This window comes from Vicia villosa, linkage group LG1 (assembly GCF_029867415.1).
Source record: "Vicia villosa cultivar HV-30 ecotype Madison, WI linkage group LG1, Vvil1.0, whole genome shotgun sequence".
NCBI lineage: Eukaryota > Viridiplantae > Streptophyta > Magnoliopsida > Fabales > Fabaceae > Vicia > Vicia villosa.
Window position 1 is genome coordinate 78,434,430 of NC_081180.1, and position 21,241 is coordinate 78,455,670.

The following is a 21,241-nucleotide window of genomic DNA, read 5'->3' on the forward strand; positions in this document are numbered from 1 at the left end:
AGAATTGTACAAATAAAATGAAGTCATATGCTGCAGCAAGTAATAACTTATGTATTATAATAAAATGAAGCCATATGTTTTATGAGTGCTTCCAACGGTGGAATTGAAAACGAAACACCAAATCAAAAGGATAAGACCGTGTACCTTGATGACAAAATTAAAAGATTATAAAAATTAGATAACATCAGAGATCCATGTAATTGTATTCCATAGATTATTTTTTAAAAAAACAGAATAGGAGGTTTAGATCGATTTATTCAATCTAATAAAAACAAAAAATTCTGGTTAGAACACATACAAACAGACAGATAAACAATGAGAACACAGACAAACAATGAGAGAAAAATACAGATTGGTAAATGAAGTTACGGATTTGGATACAAAAGTCAGAGCAAAAGGACCAAATTGATATGAAGTCTGATTTTTGTCTTTAAGACCAAGCCCACTATTGTTTTCCATCATCTTTTGCTTCTTAAGATTCTGGCTAAAGTCTCCTCTCATGAACAAACCGATTTTATTCCTCGTAAAGCTAATGTTTGTCACATCATTTCCAAATGCTCTCTTTTTACAGCTAACATTGTAACAACCATGTATCTATTTATTTGAATGCACTCTTCTCAGATGCTTTTAATCATCTCAAATTTCTGCTCAGCATTCAACAATCTGCGCAAATTCGAAAATGAAGATGGATAAGAGAGCAAAGGGAAAGGTGTGGAGAAGTATTGACAGAAACTTACGGTGGAAGAGTTGTTGGGATTGGGTTGGATGATTCATCAGCGAAGATTGATTTTAGTGCTTCGGCGGCGGCGGTTTCTTCTTCCATTTACAATCTGCGATTTGGACGCCATGGTCTTTTTCTCCTTGTCTGATTTCTTCTTCCTCTTCAAAGTATCAAGCGCCGCAAAAACATTGGTATTGTCCGTTCAAATCAAAATAGTGATGGAATTGACTAAAATCGTGAATCGGTACTTTGTATATTGAAATTCAAACATGGTTGAGATCTGGGATTTGGGGGAAGAACAAAATGTGAAATTGGGGTAAATTGAGAATAGGGTTTGGAGAAGAAATGAAAGAGAATGAGATAGAGGCGCTTCTGTTCGAAGAGAAAATGGAAAAGGTATAGAAAATGAAAAGATGATGAAATGGTGTAGGGTTTTTTTTGTTTTCAAGTATGCCTCTTAAATACCAAATTATACGTGCATTGAGAATGGTGAACTTTAATTTTCATTTAAAAGTGACTTTTGAATTTGGCACAGTTTTTGTTAAAAGTATTAATGAGCAAGGGTAACAATTAGACAATTATATTTTCAATACAAATAATGACATTTATCTATTATAATAGATACACCTATAATATAATTAGGGGTGATCATATCCGAACCAATTCAAAAGGAAAACCGCAAACCGAACCAATCCAAATCGAAAACCGCAAAAACCGCGTTTGGTTTGGATGGTTTTGGATGGTTTTTTGGCTGAACCGCACGGTTCGGTTCGGTTTGCGGTTTTCATTTCACAAAACCGAACCGAACCGAACCAAACCGCATATTTAACTAAACTTTTGAATTTCTATAATTAATTTATTATATTTCCAATCCAATTGCAATATTGTACACTCACGTCACGTGACTCACAATTCCTTCATTCTTTCTTCCTATTCAACATTTCAACTTCATTCTCTGATTTCTCTCTCACTCATTCTAGTGAAGCATTTGGTGTATATGTAGTATTGATAATATTTAGTCCTGAAGTTGTAATGTTGTATTAATATTTAGAACTGAAGTTATTTGATACTTGTATATGTAGTATGTAGTTTATTAGTATGAAAAATTGTATATAGTATGTAGTATGAAAAACTGAAGTTATATTAGTAATTTAGTATGTAGTATATGTAAAATACATGGTATGGTACTGTAAAATACATGATACACTTATATGGTAGTAATTTTGGTGTAAAATACATGTATGGAAGAATGAATTATTTTGGTGTAATTAGTATGAAAAACTTCTTTTTTATGGTACTGTAATATATGTACGGAAGAATGAAATTTTTTTTTTAATTTCAGTACATTTTTATTTTATGGTGTAAACCGCAGCCCACCGAACCGATCCTAACCGCATTGGTTTGGTTTGGTTTGGTTTGGATGACTTTTTAAAAATTAACCGAATAAAACCGAACCGCATGCATTTTTATCTCGCGGTTAGGATGACTTTTATGCTCAAAACCGAACCAAACCGCACCGCGAACACCCCTAAATATAATATAATAATATATAATAACAATTAAAAAAAGGAAAAACAAAAAAATAAAAATAAAATCTACCATTCAATATGTGACACATCAGACAGCATTTAATGTCAAATGAATATGGTTGATTTATTCATCAAAATGACGAATTTAGCCATAAAATTTAAAAAGTTTTAGTTATTTAATCAGAGGGCTTAAAGTGTAATTATTAGATACTTTACTTTTAATATATTATAATAGATGATATGATAAATCAATTTCAGTCAGAACATAATGTAAATATAGAGAATTAGTTGCAATTTAACGCTTTTGAGATACATATATCTGAACACTTTTGCTTCATATTGTAATCAAATTTAATGTGATAGATATGTACATTAAAATTCATTTTCTCAATAGTTCCAACTAGGTTCATGGTAGATAGCAATATCATACTCAACTCATTGTAAACTATTAGCACAAACTCTAATTAACAGAATTCAAACAAACTTTCATTACTACTGAATTAAACTCTACTTAATTGCACTTAACTTGTCCTAAATAACCCTCACTGTTTCTCAAGCCCTCTTGATGTCTTCAATGATTTCAACTCACCTATTAACTGCATCAAATTATTGTAAGAGGATCCACCCTCTTGTATACTCTTCTTTGCAGCATCACCAAAATTTCTCACCCTCCTTCTCATTTCTCCACTCTCATCTTCTCTTCCCATCAATATTCTCACAACCTTTGCAATCTCTTCTCTTCTCACCAATGCATCTTCACCTACACTTGACCAAAACTTGTTCACTTTTGATCCAACAGAAACTCCTATCTTTAAAACATCAAGAATCAACTTCTCATTGTAAAATTGCTCCGCAAACATTGGCCATGTGATCATTGGCAAACCAACACTCAAGCTTTCAAGAATTGAGTTCCAACCACAGTGAGTTACAATCCCTCCGGTCGCAGGGTGATCCAATATCAGAAGCTGTGGTGCCCAATTCCATATGATGTAGCCCTTTTGGTTTTCCTTCATTCTTTCCTCAAAATCATGAAGAAACCCGCCTTTGTCTTCATCTCCATCTTTTTTCCTCACAACCCAGATGAAACTATGACCTGAATTTTCTAGTCCATGAGCTATTTCAACAATCTGCGCATAACAAAGCCTTGTCAAGCTTCCAAAACTTACATACAACACAGAATCATTTGGCTTTGAATTAAGCCATTTAATCAAATTTGGCTCTATTGAGAGGTCTTCATTGTGTCCCTTGTTAACAGATGCTGAAACTGGTCCTACACTCCATGCTTTAATCCCCATTGTGCTCTTATAAAGTTGCTCATAATCATTTTCAAGCTCATGAAAGCTATTGTATAATGTTCCATAGCTTCTTCCTTCTGATTCATATACTGCATCAAAATAATCTGAGTACTCATTTTTGGTCCTCACCGATTCTTGTAGCTGTAAAGAAGTAATCTCTATGTTATGTGGAAGACCGGGAATAGAAAAAACTTGGGTATCAGAAACTAAATTCTCATAAGGCTTATGCTTCTTGATAAAATGAGTTGCACAGCTTGAGAAGTAGCTTGAGCTATAATAGTAAAGCCTCGGAATACCTAACTTTGCGGCTGATTCAACTGTCCAAGGATATAACATATCCGAGACTATACAATCTGGTTGCAGATCATGGAACATAAGCTCTATTTGACTTTGAAGCATTGTAATTCCAAGAATTATTTTACCAAGCATTTCATGGGAAGTGGCATCTTTGATGTTTTCAACTCCGTCCGGGAGACCAACGTGGGATGAAGGGAACTGAATTTCACAGGTTCTGATAGAATATCCAGAGAACAAGTCGTTGTCTACGGCTTTCTTGAATAACAAGGCATTTGTTTGTGTAGTGATAATGGTAACATTAACACCATGTTTTGCAAATAGCCTTGCTGTGTCAACCAAAGGGTTCATATGACCAGGAGTTAGATGTGGTAGAAAAATAACATGGAGTTGTTGGTGTTGAGATTCCATGTTTAGGACAAGCTGAGATGAGAAATATATTTTGATGAGTCTTATAAGTGGTTAGTGATATTCCTTTTCATATGATGAACAAATATAAATGATTCTGTTTTTGTCTTATTTAATCACTATGGTTGTTTTTGTTCATTGGTCATTGCAATTAGTTTATAAAATCACTTGTTCTTATACTTCTGTATTTATTTGTACAAGAACGGCCATTAATAATTCCACCTTTTCTTAATAAACTAATCTACCAGTCATTAATTCCTATACACAAATATATTCAAAAAAGAAAAGAACAAGATGATGAGACAATTCCTAGGACTGCCAAAAGATAAACTTCTATAAACTAATTGCATTGGCAAGTATAGATGTCAAAACTCAATAATTATAAGTCTCCTTATGTAGCGCCGAGTACCGACACCTCTAAGAAAATTTGTGTCTATGCCGGGGTAGGACACTTACACCGCCACTTGTGGTGATTACATTTTATTTATTTCAAATTATTACAAATGTCGTTGTGTCAGTGTCGGGGTCGTGTTCGAAGTGTCTGTAGAGAATAGATGAGCTAAAATTTGTAGGTATCAAGAGGGCTTGAGAAAACAATGGAATAATGAATTATGTGGTTTTTTTTAGGATGTGAATCATGTGAGCCAAATTTCTGAACTTAGACCCGGAGTAGACTTTCTACAGGTTACTCAAAATCTCTACTCTTTACATGGATTATGTTGCTAAAGTATATAAAAGCCCGTCATGTTGGTTCGTAACGTTTGTATTGCGGAATTTTACATACATAGAGACTACTTATTATAAACTGGATTTATGTTTATGTGATAATGTTTGGTTTTGGTTTTACAGGCGAGTACAGCACTGAGTTCGCAGCAGGAGAATAGGCTAAAGCAGGTTAGTGCGACATATAGAAACGGATCAAGTTATGCACAAAAGATGAAAATAAACCGGATGAGGGAGAAGGCTGCTAGGAACATGATGTCGAATATGTCTGTGGAACAGTTAACTGAATTGGTGACATTTTATGGATTGATGCATCAGATACGTTCAGAGACAGTTGACAGAAAGATGAATGAACTAGTTGTAGAAGAAAGTTGACAGTAAAATAGTAGATTATAAGTGTGCAGAAAATTTTGATATATTTTTGGTTTGTTTTTTCTCCATTACAAATTTGATAGAGACACAATATTATCTATTTCCTTTAGTCAGTTAGTGAAATACTGATTTTTTATTTCTAGAAATAGACTTTAAGTTTGTAATCAAACCATTATCCATTAAAATGGATTCTGAACTTTATACCGATTGGAAATTTATCTTCTCAATTTATAAAGTTTTGGAGTTATTTGACGTATATAGAGAATATTTTAACTTGTCTAATGTTTTATCCAAGATCGACTTTGACTTAAAAGTGTAACTTAAATTATACAATCAGGCTTTTGAAGACTAATTGAGCAATGACAATGGAACAAAACCTATTTAAAATTACTGAGTTACCATTGGACATATTAATGTTATCCGTTTTGCAATTACAAATAACTTGTTAATGCCTAAATCAGTATTATGAATGCAATTTTGGAAACACAAATATTAGTACAATAAGTTTTTGTTAAAAATGAATTGCTGATCCCAAAGATAGAGTTTGACTATAACTGAGAATTCCATACATAAAGTACATCTAATGGAGAAAACTAGAAAGACAAAAACTTCTCCACACACAAAACTTGGGCCAGAACATTGTCCCTTGGAACGTCCAAACTTCCAATCTTCTATAAGAGTATGGGAATACTGCAAAACAGTGAAAACACAAACATATTATTAATTTTAGAAGAAAAAAGTAAAATCCAATATCACAGACATTATATTAATTTAAATTAAATTGCATTTTACGCATAAAGGAAATGTTAACAACATCATCATTATTTAACAATAGCTGTCAGCATTTTTATGCTACTGATTCAAATTAACTTCATACTAAAGGAATTACCTGCTCAAACCATACGCTTAGATTTTCATGTTGTCTTTCCATATGCTTTAAGCCTCGACTGTGATAACTTTAAATTAGCCATGTTTTCCCTTCTCTTGGCTTTCCTTGATTTTGATTTTGATTCTTCTGTGTTTGCATTTTCATTCTCCACAACATTGTCTGCTGCGTTTGCTTTTTCACCCTCCACAACATTGCTTGATGAAGTTATTATCTTGCTAGAATTAACCTTTGACTTCTTATTTTTCTTCTTATGCATACTTGCTGCAGCAAGGATCTCCTTAGCTCTCATCTTCAGCATGTATTTTTTTTGTTTGCTAAGCTTCCATTCCTCCTCCTGGTAAGGAGCAAGTTTTTTCAAGGAAATATATTGATTCAATTCCTTGTCATCCATCAATAGTATCTCAGAGGAGCCAATGCCAAATTTGTTGGGCTTTGTTTTGGCATACCTGAATCTTGTTTTCAGGTCCCCAATTGTGTCCTCGTAATCTAGTTTATAGTACTCCTCCATCATTGCCTGCCTAGCTTTCTCCAAAAGAGCTGTTTTACGCTTCCTCTTCCGACTACTACCTTCGTCGAGAATTTCCTCTATCTCATTATCACTTTCAACGACATCACCATCATCATCACTAGTAATCTCAGTCTTTTCCTTCAAAGCATTTTCTCTTGCAGCCAAAAACCCACCATCAGATCCAGATTCATCCCAGCCTTTAGGAAGCCCAAGTAATTCATCCTCTTTTTCAAAATCCGGCTTCTCCATGTCCTCTTCGTCCTCACTACAAAATTCAGGGTCAGCATCCTCTGCATTATAATACTTATCATCAAATGCTTTCTTCATCATTCTATCATACTCCTCGGGGTCAAACTCCTCTTCTAATTCGGCAGCAGACAAAGGGATAACATCATCATCATTAATCCCAGCAGTTTTCATGATCTTTTTGACCTTCTCCCGTATCTCCTGTTTCTTGACATTCTTTAAATGTTTCAACTCCTCCTCCCTTTCCTTTTGTGCTATTGCCATTCTCTCCTCTTTGCTCTTTCTCTGCTCTTTCCTTGTGTTTGTCTTTTTCCTCACTGACCCCTCCACCTTACGAGCATGACCCAACACTCTATCTCCCGGATTTTCCTGAAATCTATGCTCATACACTTCCTGCCTCTCAATTTCCATCTCATCCTCAGAAATTTCTTGAAAATCTTCCTCTCCGACATTCAAACTCTCCACATTCTTGTCTATCCACATTTGATTCTTGAAATAGTCTCTTAGAAATTTAGAATTTTTATTTGTTTCAGCATCTCTACCGAAATATTCATTCAGTTTCTCAACAAGTTCCTCGTCTTCACTCTCTACTTGGTCTTCACCTCCCTTCTCCTTCGATTTGAAAAACTCCCCTTCCCCATCTTCTAAACCATCCTTTTCTACTGCTTCAAGAAAAGCCCTTTTCAACTCCTCTTGCTCATCCACATAACTCTTCTTCCCATCCCTATTCACAAAACCCGTCTCTTCCTGATTCAAAGACATTGCCTTTTTACCCTTACTACTCTTTGATACACCTTTCTCTTCCTCTTCATCGCCAAAATCCGCCCCCTCCTCAATCAAATGCTTTGCCACCACATCCTTCAAATACATTTTCTTTTTCCCCTTATCTTTCGGTTCACTCTTCTCATCATCACCTTCATCTTCACTACTATGATCCGATTCAAAAAGCTTAACATCCTTTTCCTTAAGAACAGGATCCTTCTTCCTCACTTTAATCAACGCATCAAAGAATTTCGTAGTACTTCTAGAATCAAAACTTTTATCAATATCATCATCAGATGATTCAGACTCCGATTCATCGTCTTCCGAATCAATAACACCCTTCTTTTTTAATTCCTCAAAACGATGGAGATCCTCCCGCCTCTTGTTATGCTCAAACCTACGAGCATAATCCTGGTTTATCTCGATTTTGGAGATATCATCATTTTCCGAATCACTGCCACCAAAAAGGTCCATGGAAATTTCCTACACAGACAACACAAACTGCTACAACTATATCCTCTGAAATGCAAATTCCCTGAAGATAAAGTTCAATTAAGCTGTTTAGTGAAAAAAAACACTAAGCTACTATACACGGTGTTGGTAAACCAATTCAAACCCTAAAAAACGAAAATTTAGCTTCCATGAGGTGAGATTTAGAACTATTAACTATTGATTGATTAGAAAAAGTAAAGGTAAGGATTTATGTTTACAATCACGAGAATAAGAAAAAGGGAAAACCTGGATTTCTGGTTGTTTTTGTCAGCCGAAAACCAACTCCGTCAGTGTTTTCCGGCGAGTAGAGTTCAGGAGCTACGGATTTAGGGATTTAGGGTTTTAGTTTTTGAAATGGGTTTAGTTTTGTCTTTTCTGAATGGGCCTACTCAGAAGGGTTCAGATTGGGCTTAATATTAGAATCTATTTTCTTTTAGGAATTGCTTGCGGAAAATTTTACTTCCTACCCCTACATTTGTCCTTCTACCCCAACAATCATATTTTTTTGACGAAATTACCCTTACATAAATAGGAAATTTTTTTCTCATTTTTCACTTTTTACTGATCTTGAACAAACACTATCCTTTTATCTGTACGAAACACAAACCGGAACACCTTGGAAAACTCTTCCGGTTCATTAACTTTCCAAACCGGAACACATTTGGTAAGTGGTCCGGTTCAGAAAAATACTTCACGGAACACTTTTGGTTTCTGTTCCGGTGCGTTCGCTTCCAAACCGGAACACAATTTGGAACTCTTCCGGTTTGTTGCCTATGATACCGGAACGCTTTTGAAATCTGTTCCGGTTTGTTTTCATCTCCACCGGAACCCTTTTGAAAACTGTTCCGGTTTAGCTAAGTTGCAAACCGGAACCCTTTTTGGAACTGTTCCGGTTTGGTTTTTTTTATTTTTTTTTTATTTTTTTTTTTTTAAATTTTTTTTTCAGGAAAATGCGTACACTTGGACCAGACAGGAGACCACATACCCGCCGCCGCCGCGATGAAGCTGGTTCCTCTAACCCACCACCACAGCCAGTTGGATATCCTGGTGGACCATCAGATTTATCTTTACTTGTTCGATATCAAGACCATGTTGCTCGCCGGTTATGGTACGGAGAGGTAAGTAAAAATTATTTGATTTATTTTAAATAGAATTTATTATTATATCTTCTAATGTGGTTTTTTTTATTTATTTTCAGGAAAGAGGCTCTAAAAAGGAGCTTAAAGTTGCTGGGCACGGGACGAAGCTCCAGGAGAGAGTGCCTCAGCAGCTCCCACCTGAGATTGAGGCTATCGTGTCTAGGTCAGGTCTGGCTTCTCTTCAGAGAACTAGCCTGACCAAGATAGACGTTAATCTCGTCTCAGCATTTGTGGAGAGGTGGCATGTTGAGACTTCGTCATTTCACATGCCATTTGGTGAAATGACGATTACTTTAGATGATGTTGCGTGCCTGCTCCATTTGCCTATCAATGGTATGTTCTGGTATCCTGATGAGCATGTCACAGAGCAGGTGGCTGTTGATCTTGGCTGTGAGTTATTGGGAGTGGATAGACATGCCATGGCTGTACATGTGCGTTCTTGCAGGGGAGCTTATTACTCACTCCAGTGGCTGTATGACAGATTCGTGCAGTACCGTGCTGCTGGTAGTTGGACTTACGCGACCAGGGCATATCTGATGATGTTGGTAGGTTCTACCATTTTTGCGGATAAGACATTTACCCTGGTTGAGGCCCGATATTTGCTATTGTTTAGAGATCTACGTGGGCTTGGTTCATACAGTTGGGCATCAGCGGCACTGGCCACTCTTTATCACCACCTTGAGGATGCATCTATGTTTAGTTGCAAGCAGCTCGGTGGATATCCTACTCTTCTACAGGTATTTATGTTATTTTTAATTAATTATATGTTTATTCATATATTATAATTTATATTATTTTATATATATATATATATATATATATATATATATATATATAAACATTGGTATGAATGAATATCATTTAATTTATTTGTTAACAGTGTTGGATACATGAGTACTTTCCTACTCTGGGAAGGAAAGGAGAAAATTGGCGGTCAGACAACCAAGGGCTTCCGAGGGCGATGAGATGGTTCTACAGACAGGGGGCCATCAAGGTGGATGCATATAGACCGATATTGGATCAGCTGACACCTACAGACGTCATATGGCGTCCATTCGAGGATCATCGACCTCATATTGCTTTTAACGAGCTATCTTTATACAGAGGTTTCCTTGTTTGGGGTGACATACATGTGTTGTACTTACCCGATAGGTGTCTTCGCCAGTTTGGTATTCGCCAGTATATCCCGCCTGCACCTCCTGCTGATACGCTCAGCAACGATGAGATTGCTGTGGAGTGGATTGGTTATCACCAGAGCGTGACAGATGTGATTAGAGGTACGGAGGCGGTGGGATACCCTCATGAGACGGTGGATGGATATTTAGAGTGGTATTACCGTGTGTCTCATCCTCAGGTTGTGCCGCCCCCACCTAGTGAGCGTAGAGAGGTTCCAGTTCCTGTCTTTGATGCAGGACCAGCTGATCCAGATTGGGCTCGTGCCTCCACACTGGTTCGTCGTTATCTCCGGCAGGTAGAGGCCGAGGATGATGATGTCGCGTATGCTGACTTATTTGAGGTGTTGCGCATCGCCGATGAGCATTGACTATGTTATATTTTATTTTAGATATTACATTTTGGATAATTTTATGGTGCATTCTGGATTATATTTTGGATTCTATAGTTGATTTTAGTCTTTTGTTTTATTCTATATTTTATTGTATATTTTGGATTATATTTTATTCTATAGTTTATATTATTTGGATAAGATATCTTATTTGGATAAGATATTATGTGGATAAGATATTGTGCGGATAAGATTGCCCTCATGGCCTATAAATAGGACCTCCTAGTGTTGACACAAAATATCATATTTTTCAGAATGTCTCTTGGTAATTTTATGGTTGACACAATTGTTTTCTATACTGGAACTAAGGAACCCATGAAGCTTTCAATACCTAACGATTGCGGGAGACTCGAGTCACTTAAAAGTTGGGTGAAAGAAGAGTTGCCAGAAACTGATAACCGAGTGGTGACTAAAATCTGGTATCGTGAAAATTGGAACATGGATGTTGATGGAAGGATAAGTTATAATATTGTGGAGTTGAAATGTGATGGTGATATGAAAGACATGTGGAAATCACACCGCCGTAAGATAACAAAGGGACCGATCGAGTTTGAGGTAAACCTAACAAGGTCTGCTGAGGATGTTCTGAAGATGCTGGTGCACCCAGAATCGTCTGCAAGAGTCTAATGCTTTAATGTTTTATGTTATTGTTATCATGTTCTATGTTTTAATGTTCTATGTTATTGTTATCATGTTTTAATATTCTATGTTATTGTTATCATGTTTTAATGTTCTATATTCAATGTTATAATAATTTAGTGTTTTTTTGTAAATAAAATAAAAACTTCTAAGATGTAAATAAAATAACTCAATCTAAGACGTTTTTAGTTAAAATATTACATATAAATTAAAGTCACTTAATTAATCTATATTAACACGTGATGGTAACATAGGCGTAAGATGATGCCAATGTTGAAGACGTCCAGCAAATCCTAACATCCAAGATGTCGCCACTTGAAGACGAAACTTCATCCAATCTACCGTGACGGGTGGCAGCGGGAAGCCTTCTTTCATATTAACCTGATTTCATGACATAAAAATAATTAACAAAGTAATTAAATAAGTAATTATATAAGTAATTAAATAAAATATATATAAAGGTTACCCGAAGATAATGATTCCTGTTGACAAGGCCAATGCAATATGTAGGAGCACTTGGAGAAAATGTTGTTGTCATAGGAAAAAAGGTCAAGCAAGGGTTACCAAGCAGCACAAGAATAATGTTATACCGATTCGCTATCAAATAACCCATCTCTGGTAGTGTCAACCATTTCTCTGGTGGTTGAAAACCAACATGATCTATCAACAATCCATTTCTCACTTCGGATAAACTTAGACCGAACAATCTCTCATATAAGTCCTTCTTTTCTCTTAATTCCATGTCCAAGTCACGACGAACCATTGCCCAACCATCCTCACTATACCCATGCCACGAAGCAATTGCTCTAAATCCACAATTACCATCTGCTACAACATTAACAATCTCGGTAATATATGGCCTAATATGACAAGGAAACTGAAGAGTGAAATCCTCATCCTTTGCTTGTGATTGCTTCTTTGATTGTGATTGCTTCCTGGAAGTTTGTGATGCTTGCGATTGTTTTTGTGAACATTGAGACGCCTGATCAGCATACTCAAAACCTGAAGGATCCCTATAAACATCATACCCAACTGGTTTCTTCCCTTTCCTAACATCTGCTTTAGCTTCCAATGTGCAGATTCAACCCTAAAATAAACAAAGAAGGTATAAACATATAATATTCCAAAAATTAATACTAAATAAATATTTTAAGAATTATGACATACCGATTTGTCGTGGTGTTACCAAAATGAAGCACTAGATTAATCCATGCGCCTACAAATCTTTGCCTATGTGGGATCAACCAAGTGTTCTTCACGTAATCGAGGAAGTTAGTACAAGCAAAGCATGCTTGTTCAAGATATTGCAACCGTACACCATACTCAACCTCATTACTAGCCCATACAACATCTTTCCACAATGTGCCTATCGTCTCTCGCATGTCTTTCATCACATATTCCTTGCATTTCATCCCAACATTTTGGTTAATATGAAAGCGACATAGCAAGTTATGCGTCGTAGGAAAAACAACTTCAACTGCTTTCATCAAAGCAAGATCTCTATCCGTCAAAATCACTTGTGGAACCACATCTTTCTTCACAAACAATTGCTTCAGCTTATCCAAGACCCAAATATAACTCTCTGTCTGCTCACACTCCATATAAGCAAATGCAACCGCAAATGTCAACTCGGTCGATGTCATACCAACTATTTCAAACAGAGGTTGTCTATATTTGTTGGTCTTATAAGTGGCGTCCATAATCAAGACAGTAGGAAAAAGATTCAGCAACTTTACCGAATCTGGATGAGCCCAAAAAAATATCTCTCACAACTTCACAATCATCCCGTTTCCTACTCCAATAAACATAGTTCGCCTCCTCTATAAGCTTAAGCAAATGTTGTATCTCACTTCTTGGACCTCTTATCTCCGCTTCAATCACACTTTTATGCTTGTATATTTGCGTGATCCGAGTGACGTTCTCAGGATCTCGCTCTTGCAAGGAAGTCAATATGTGTCTAGGCGGAACATGTCTCTTTGTCAAATCAGCAACATGCTGCTTCTCATCTGTTGTCAACCTACCAACAAATGAATGGCCTTCTAATCTATCTGGTAAACCATGATTATGAACTCCACATTTTACATCAACCTTCCATCCAGACCCATCTTTTGCCGGAGTCGATCTGATTTTGAATGGACATCCACATCTCTTAGTAGCACTTTGAGTCTCACTTTTATCCTTATATTTTCCACCTTTATCGCACGCAAATATAACTTTGTTACTTCTTCCTCTTTTGCCTGTTTCAGTGTCTGAACGCGCTATGATAACAGTCACTTTATTGTTGATTCCGGTCTCTTTAACCCAGCGGATAACTTCTTCCCGTGTGACAAATCTCTGTGAAGTTGTGAAAACATCAGTGGTATCTATAGCTGTCTCGTTTTTCTGACAAATTTGGAGCGAAACTTCCATACCTACAAAAAAAAACCAAAAATTTAAAAATACAAAATGCGTTCCGGAACAGTTTTCCAATCTGTTCCGGTTTGATATCAAGTTCACCGGATCACTTTTCAAAACCGTTCCGGTTTGATTACAAATGCACCGGAACACTTTGCTTATCTGTTCCGGTTTGATTTTCGTATTACCGGAACAGTTTTAGAATGTCTTCCGGGAAGAAAAAAAAGCAAACCGGATGACTTGCATAATGTGTTCCGGTTTGTTAATTTGTGAACCGGATGACTTACCAGAAGTGTTCCGAATTGAAGGTGCGTAGGGGTGCAGATTTGAATTTTTTTGACTTTTTAGATGAATGGTAAAAAGTAAAATGGTAAAATGGTTATTAACTATTGAGGGTAAAGTTGGCATTTTTACAAAATTGTAGGGGTACGAAGTAAAATTTTCTTGCTTGTGACACTCCTAAGTGATGGAAAAACACCTTTTAAAAATCCGAAAATGTTCCTTAAATTTTAGAAATGTATCTTCATATGCATTTTTTACATCACTAATATAAAATTCAATTGAGTTACACCCTTTTTTTCAAAATTATGTTGCGGTGATAAATCTGTAGACCAACCATATCATTTTTGTTGAGTGAGAATTCGGTGTAAGAGAACAATCTAGAGGGAATGAGTAGACTTTTAATACAAATAAAATTCAGTCGATTTTTTGAAAACGTATTATCGGGGGTTTTAAGAGTTGCGAGCGGAAATATTTTAGAGCGAAATAGAGCGAATTATACTTGAATTGAATTTTAAACACTTAATCAATGTACAAATATCACAAATTCAATTAATGATGATACACAAGCAATGTTTTAAAAACCGGACCGGACCGGCCGGTCCGACCGCTGTCGAACCGGGAACCGGCCTAGTAACCGGTCTGGTTCAATAGCTGGATCGGGAATGTCATTGAACCGGTGTGAACCGGTCAAAACCGGTGTAAACCGCTAAAATCGGGAAAACCGACGGTTTTTGTGAACCGGTAGTTTAAATGCATTTTTTAATTTTTTTAATTTTTTTTAATTTTAAAAAATTAAAACAATGTCATTTTGACTATTTTAATTAAAAATTAAAATAATAAATAAAATAAAAAATAAAAAAATGATTGTAGATGCGGTTGATTTTGTTACAGATAATTTTGATATTGAAGAAGGAGATCCCAACATTGAAACAATTTTTATTTTATTGAAATTAAATTTAATAGACAATGAAATTATTTTGTTATAAATTATTCAATTAAATTATGTTGCGATTAAACTTTTGTTTGTATTTTATAATTATGTACCATTTGATTGTGTGTGATACCTATGTGTAAAATTTGAATTTAAATTATGAATTTGTGAATTTTTTTATAATATGATATTTTCAAAAAAATTTATGTACTAGTTATATTTTGTAGAGAATAAATCATCCGGTTCGACAGATTTTATACCTATATAATTTTGTTATAACGACCGGTCTATTCATCAGAGTTATCTGGTTTAACCCGGTTTAGTCATGCGGTTCGACCAGTGACCCAGTGGTTCGACCAATAAACCAGTGACCTAGTACCCTCACCGGTTTGATGTCCGGTCCGGTTTTTAAAATATTGTACACAAGGTATTCAATTGATATCAAAATTATGTTGCGGTGATAAATCTGCAGACCAACCCTGTCATTTTTGTTGAGGGAGAATTTGGTGTAAGAGAACAATCTAGAGGGGATGAATAGAGTTGTCATTATGAATAGACTTTTAATACAAATAAAATTCAGACGATTTTTTGAAAACATATTATCGAAGGTTTTAAGAGTTGCACACCGAAATATTTTAAAGTGAAATAGAGCGAATTATACTTGAATTAAATTTTAAACACTTAATCAATGTACAAATATCACAAATTCAATTAATGATGATACACAAGGTATTCAATTGATATCCATCGTACAATTCACAAGAAGTGAATATATAAAGATTCAATTTGTAAGTTCTAACTCAACAGGTTTTTCAGATTTTAATCACTACGAAAGCTCGATTAGGTCCTAATTTTAACTAAATCTAATCTTAAACAATAAATCGTTATAAATGCAATAAACGATAAACTACTCTATAAATTGAAATCTCAGGCATGCAATATACTATGAAATTTAAATGAAATAGTAAATGTAGAGAGATGACACTAGGATTTATAGTGTTTGAACTTTGTCGTCCTCGCGTGAGTCTACATGCATTCTTCAACGGTTTCCCATTGGGACCTGTATAGCTTCGTTATATTGGACAAATATTCAAAGAGTTTGTACAATCATTAGTCCATAATAATGTTGAAGAAATTAAATCTTCAATTTTGGGTCTTGACGTGTATGCAACTTTACGCCAAACTCTTTTGAGCAATCTTTGCTCGATCAATGCTTCAAGAATCTTCCAATATCATTAATTCTGCTCCAAGCCTTTGTCTGTAGCCATCAACCATTTAATCCTACTGATTCTTTCAGCAATGAATTGTCCAGAGATCTGAGAAGAACTCTGCTTTATACCATAGTCTTCCCCATAGTCACTACCAAGGCAATCTAGAGAAAATAACCTCCTACTTTTCTCACTGGAAATTGTCAACACCAATGAAAACTTCTCAATCTTGCAACAACCTATAATATTTACTTAATCTTCAAGAACAAATAGTTTCAAAACATAGTCCTCCCGATCAATCACAAATCTCACATTATCAAGATCTAAAAACAAAATTGAGCTTGAGAATGAAAGAAATTTGAATGCAAAGGGTTTTGAACTTTTTCAAAGTGAGAACAAGTTGATTTCACATAAAATCACAAATGATTATGAAGTTCCACACATGAAAAGTGTTGATAAAAGATTTTATATATGCTTGAGATTAAACACAAAATTATAGGTAAAAGTTGGTTAGATTCGAATCAAGAACATTACATGGTTTGAGTCAAGTGAGCAAGTCAATGGAATAAAACAAATTCAAAATTTTGACTCATTTATGGTTTGATTCGAATCAAAGACCCTATGATTCGAATCATATACAAAGTGTGATTTGATTCAACTGTAACAAGACCTTAAGAAAAGTGTTCAAATACCGTGTGATTCGAATAATGTGTAAAGTGTGATTTTAATCAAATTGAGTAGAGGTGACCAGTAAGTTGCTTGATTCGAATCATGTACAAAACTTAATTCGAATCAAATTGTTTTAAAAAGCTTCTTTTTACACCTGTTGGGTTTTATTTGAATTAGAATATGTGTTTAATTTGATAAATTTGAATCAAACACACAAGGTCTCAATTTTTCATGTTTTCAAAAGTACTTTGAGATTTTTCTTTGCACCTAACTTCAAGAAAAATATACTTTTTATTCCACTAACTCATGCAATTAATTAAAAGCAACTTGATTGAGTTCAAACATAACCATTGATTCATGCATGCTAAACGAATAGCGAATCAATTTCAAATTTGATTCGAAAGATGTGCAATCATGAGGGAGGCTTAATAAAGGATAATAAACTAAAGTGACAAGACAAGCAATAAAATAACCGTATTGTGGGTGCTCCCCTGCATATGTTAGGGGCATGCAACAGTCTCTTCCTAGGGATATGAAACTTTATTCTCCCCCTTTTTGATGCTTAACGAGCTTTCACTTATAATTGAGTCGACTTTGAGATTAAAGAAAAATGCTTACGCTCCTCTTAAAATATTGCACACAAACCACAACATATAATGCATGAAATAATTCTAGATTCATTACAACTTTTCTCCCCTTTTGACAACATAAAAAAGAGATACAAATTGTTATGGGTCTAAAAACCTAACAACCAAACACAACAATTAATTCTAGATGAACATATAGCTAAAAAGATAAGAAGGATATACAACAACAAAGATCAGATACAGAATACAAAGATAAACATGCTACATGTAACAAAATGCAAAATAGACATGCAACACAAAATATTCAACATACAACAAGAGATAAAAACTATCATGTGAAAAAATGCATCAACAACTTAAATAATGCATGAACAACTATATCAATGGTCAAATTCACATAATTAAGAACACGCATTTAAAAAACTTTAATGCCAACTAGAATAACCAAAACATGCTAGAGATGAATGATTATAGTAAAGATGGTAGTAAACCAACAAATGAACATATATATATATATATATATATATATATATATATATATATATATATATATATATATATATATATATATATATATATATATATATATATATATATATATATATATATATATATATATATATATATATATATATATATATATATATATATATATATATATATATATATATATATATATATATATATATATATATATATATATATATTGTTTTCCCTAACATTATCCTGTAGCTCTAGTATCTTGTCTGTATATTGTGTTATATATATATATATATATATATATATATATATATATATATATATATAAAAGGAAACTAAACATAATTCTTATTCTATTTAAAGCACGAGGAATCTAAGATTTCTAAATCCCTACAGATCTTGTGAAAAGGGTCCGATGATAATGGTTTTGTAAAAATGTCAGGAAGCTGACTTTTAGTGTCAACATATTAAAAAAACATCCCTTTTTCAAGATGGTCTCTAAGAACATGGTGTCAGATCACAATGTGTTTAGTTTGTTAATAAAGTACTAGATTCTTAGTGAGGCTAATCGCATTAGTACTATCACACATAATTGGAATGCAACCCAGTTTTAAATCATAACCTAGCAATTATTGCTCTAGCCATAAGACTTGTGCACAACGACGCCCAGCAGCTACATATTCAGCCTCGGCCGTAGAAAGAGCAACATTATTTTGCTTCTTATTGTGTGAAGAAACCAAACAGCTTACAAATAGGTGGCATGTACCACTAGTACTTTTCCTATTCCACTTGCACCCCATAAAATCGAAATAAGAATAACCTACTAAGATAGAAGCACTACCTTTAGAATACCAAAGACCGTGTTGCAAGGTATCGTTAAGATACCTTAAATTATGTTTTACAATCTTAAAGTTGAATTCCTTAGGTGATGCTTGATATCTAGCATACATGCACATGCTAAACATGATACCTGGCCTACTCGCAGTCAAATGGAGTAAGGATCCAATAATACCTTTATACTTGGTAATGTCAAAGTTCACTCATATTTTGTCTTTGTCAATAATCAAATTAAATGACATAGGTGTTAAGATACTTTTTGAGTCTTTCATATCAAACTTATTATCAAAAACATAAAATTCATCCATAAATATCTCAATAGAAGACTCAATCATATAAAAAATATAGAAAGTATGCACCTTTGAAAAGTGGAGGGGTTATTGCTTAACCCGAAGGGCATTATAAGAAAAGTGAACACTCCAAAAGGGCATGTGAAAGCGGTATTTTCTTAGTTTGAAGGATCTAAAACGATTTGATTTATCTGGAATATCCATCTAATAAACAATAGTAAGTTTGGCCCGCTAGTCTTTCTATCATCTGATCCATAAAAGGTGATGAAAAATGATCTTTTCTTGTTGCTTGGTTCAACAATCTATAATCAATACACATCCTCCATTCAATAATCGCTCGATTCAGAATTAACTCGTTATTTTAATTTCGAATGATTGTCATACCTCCCTTTTTAGGGACTACATGCACTGGTCTTACCCAAGAACTAAAAAAAATCGGGTAGATCATACATGCTTCAAACAATTATAATACTTCTTTTTTTGCCTCCTCTTTCATGGTAGGATTAAGTCTTTTGTGTGGTTGAACAGCCTACTAGCTTTATATCTTCTTCTAATTTTATCTTGTGCATGTAATAAGTTGGACTGATATCTTTTAGATCAACTACACTCAAATCGAGTGCTTTCTTGTAATCTCTTAACACTCTTAATAACTTTTCTTCTTCTAATTCGAACAAAGCATTGCTAATGATCGTTAGTTGTAATGGGTTCTCACCTAAAAAAACATATTTTAAGTGCTTTGGAAGTTCCTTCAACTCATGATCTTTTTGGGCTATTGACCTATGTTGCTTGAAGTTGAAGTAAACACTTAGTTACTTCCATATCAGATTCATCTTTAACTTGAACAACTGAATTAAGAATAACTCAATCCATTGGTGGTTAATGTGTATTTGCCAAAATTACCTCATGAACAAACTCATCTTAGAACCAATAGAAAAAGGAATAGTAAACCTACCTAGATTGTTGAGTTTTAGTGGAAGCTTTCTCTGAATAATAGCACTGTATTCTTTTGCCAAAGCGATGTTCTCGTCATTTCTCAACTTCCGTTTTCCCGATAAGAGCTCTTTCATGAATTTAGCATAAACAAACATTTGTTCGAGAGCTTCACAAAATGGAATATTGACCTGTATCTTTTCATCATATCCATAAAACTTTTGAAGTGATCCACTTCCATCTCTTTCTTAGGTTTCTTTTTCAAAATCGAGTATGGTAGTTTAATTTAATCCGGTAGCTCAAGATTTGGTTCATTCAAGATTTATTTATTGGTTCTTCTAAAGGGTGAGTTTTTGTCTATGAATTAGTCGATGGTATGTCCTTTAACTTCATGCTCACTAGTTACCTCATTTTTCTCTCCCTCAAAATTTTTCTCAACCTCCTCTTCAACTATCACCTCTTTTTCACTCTTTTTCTCAACCTCGCTCGATTCTTTTGTTCCTCACTCCCTTTTGGTTTCAAAGGTGTCATTCTATTTCTCAATTCAATGGCTTTACAACTTTCATTTATTGGGTTATATACGACGTTACCAATAAATCCCCCCACTTGAACTAACGTGTGGTGTCATTTGTCGAGACAATTGATTGATTTGAATTTATAATTTTTTTATATAGGCTTCAGTGTTTTTTTCATCGTGATTTGATTTTGTGTCATATGCCATATAGTTTTAAACATGTCTTTTTGAGTTTTGCTAACCTGTTCAAATTTTTTTCGAGTTGCTTTCATGAAGTTGGACAAGGTTTCATCTAGAGGTGATATTTTTGTTAAGGTGCTTGAGGAAACGGTTGAACTCCTTGATTAGCATTCAAGGTTTGATTATCGTTCACTTGAAATTCAAATGATCCTTCCAACCAGGATTGTAGGTGTTGGAATAAAGATTATTCTTTTGAATGTTCGCATATTTAACTTCAACATTATCCACCCACGGAATACAGTTTCCATCTATATGTCCCTCTCCACATAAATCACACCTGATTGTCTAAATTTGACTC

The 21,241-nt window shown here is 34.6% G+C and overlaps 5 protein-coding genes across 5 annotated transcripts; 1 reads left to right on the forward strand and 4 right to left on the reverse strand.

Annotated features, from left to right (window-relative positions):
* Positions 1–2,695: 2,695 nt before the first annotated feature.
* LOC131610218 (soyasapogenol B glucuronide galactosyltransferase-like) lies at positions 2,696–4,250 on the reverse strand. Its single transcript, XM_058882114.1, has one exon. It carries the CDS (start codon positions 4,248–4,250, stop codon positions 2,793–2,795), a length of 1,458 nt encoding a protein of 485 aa, XP_058738097.1. The 3' UTR covers positions 2,696–2,792.
* A 1,614-nt stretch (positions 4,251–5,864) lies between these two features.
* On the reverse strand, positions 5,865–8,614 carry LOC131643008 (uncharacterized). Its single transcript, XM_058913161.1, has 3 exons — positions 8,486–8,614; positions 6,232–8,282; positions 5,865–6,032 (listed from the first exon to the last, which is right to left on the reverse strand). The coding sequence occupies exon 2, from the start codon at positions 8,219–8,221 to the stop codon at positions 6,257–6,259; it is 1,965 nt and encodes a 654-aa protein (XP_058769144.1). The 5' UTR covers positions 8,222–8,282; positions 8,486–8,614; the 3' UTR covers positions 5,865–6,032; positions 6,232–6,256.
* LOC131646807 (protein MAIN-LIKE 1-like) lies at positions 8,389–10,921 on the forward strand. The gene is made up of 4 exons (XM_058916769.1): positions 8,389–8,393; positions 9,186–9,357; positions 9,438–10,115; positions 10,259–10,921. Exons 1-4 carry the CDS (start codon positions 8,389–8,391, stop codon positions 10,919–10,921), a joined length of 1,518 nt encoding a protein of 505 aa, XP_058772752.1.
* Positions 10,922–11,776: 855 nt separating this feature from the next.
* Positions 11,777–13,224, reverse strand: LOC131646818 (uncharacterized). Its single transcript, XM_058916778.1, has 3 exons — positions 12,861–13,224; positions 12,048–12,646; positions 11,777–11,962 (listed from the first exon to the last, which is right to left on the reverse strand). Exons 1-3 carry the CDS (start codon positions 13,222–13,224, stop codon positions 11,804–11,806), a joined length of 1,122 nt encoding a protein of 373 aa, XP_058772761.1. The 3' UTR covers positions 11,777–11,803.
* Positions 13,225–13,264: 40 nt separating this feature from the next.
* On the reverse strand, positions 13,265–20,347 carry LOC131646829 (uncharacterized). The gene is made up of 2 exons (XM_058916788.1): positions 20,212–20,347; positions 13,265–13,992 (listed from the first exon to the last, which is right to left on the reverse strand). The coding sequence occupies exons 1-2, from the start codon at positions 20,345–20,347 to the stop codon at positions 13,265–13,267; spliced, it is 864 nt and encodes a 287-aa protein (XP_058772771.1).
* Positions 20,348–21,241: the final 894 nt, after the last annotated feature.

Coding starts and splice junctions, on each gene's coding strand:
- LOC131610218 (XM_058882114.1), bottom strand. CDS start 4,250: ATGGAATCTCAACACCAACAACTCCATGTTATTTTTCTACCACATCTA.
- LOC131646829 (XM_058916788.1), bottom strand. CDS start 20,347: ATGTTTGTTTATGCTAAATTCATGAAAGAGCTCTTATCGGGAAAACGG. Junction 13,993..20,211: donor ACTAAAACTCAACAATCTAG/GTAGGTTTACTA, acceptor TTTTTTTTGTAG/GTATGGAAGTTTCGCTCCAA.
- LOC131643008 (XM_058913161.1), bottom strand. CDS start 8,221: ATGGACCTTTTTGGTGGCAGTGATTCGGAAAATGATGATATCTCCAAA.
- LOC131646807 (XM_058916769.1), top strand. Junction 9,358..9,437: donor GCCGGTTATGGTACGGAGAG/GTAAGTAAAAAT, acceptor ATTTATTTTCAG/GAAAGAGGCTCTAAAAAGGA. Junction 10,116..10,258: donor GATATCCTACTCTTCTACAG/GTATTTATGTTA, acceptor ATTTGTTAACAG/TGTTGGATACATGAGTACTT.
- LOC131646818 (XM_058916778.1), bottom strand. CDS start 13,224: ATGACATCGACCGAGTTGACATTTGCGGTTGCATTTGCTTATATGGAG. Junction 12,647..12,860: donor TGAACAAGCATGCTTTGCTT/GTACTAACTTCC, acceptor GCACATTGGAAG/CTAAAGCAGATGTTAGGAAA. Junction 11,963..12,047: donor ACAGGAATCATTATCTTCGG/GTAACCTTTATA, acceptor TCATGAAATCAG/GTTAATATGAAAGAAGGCTT.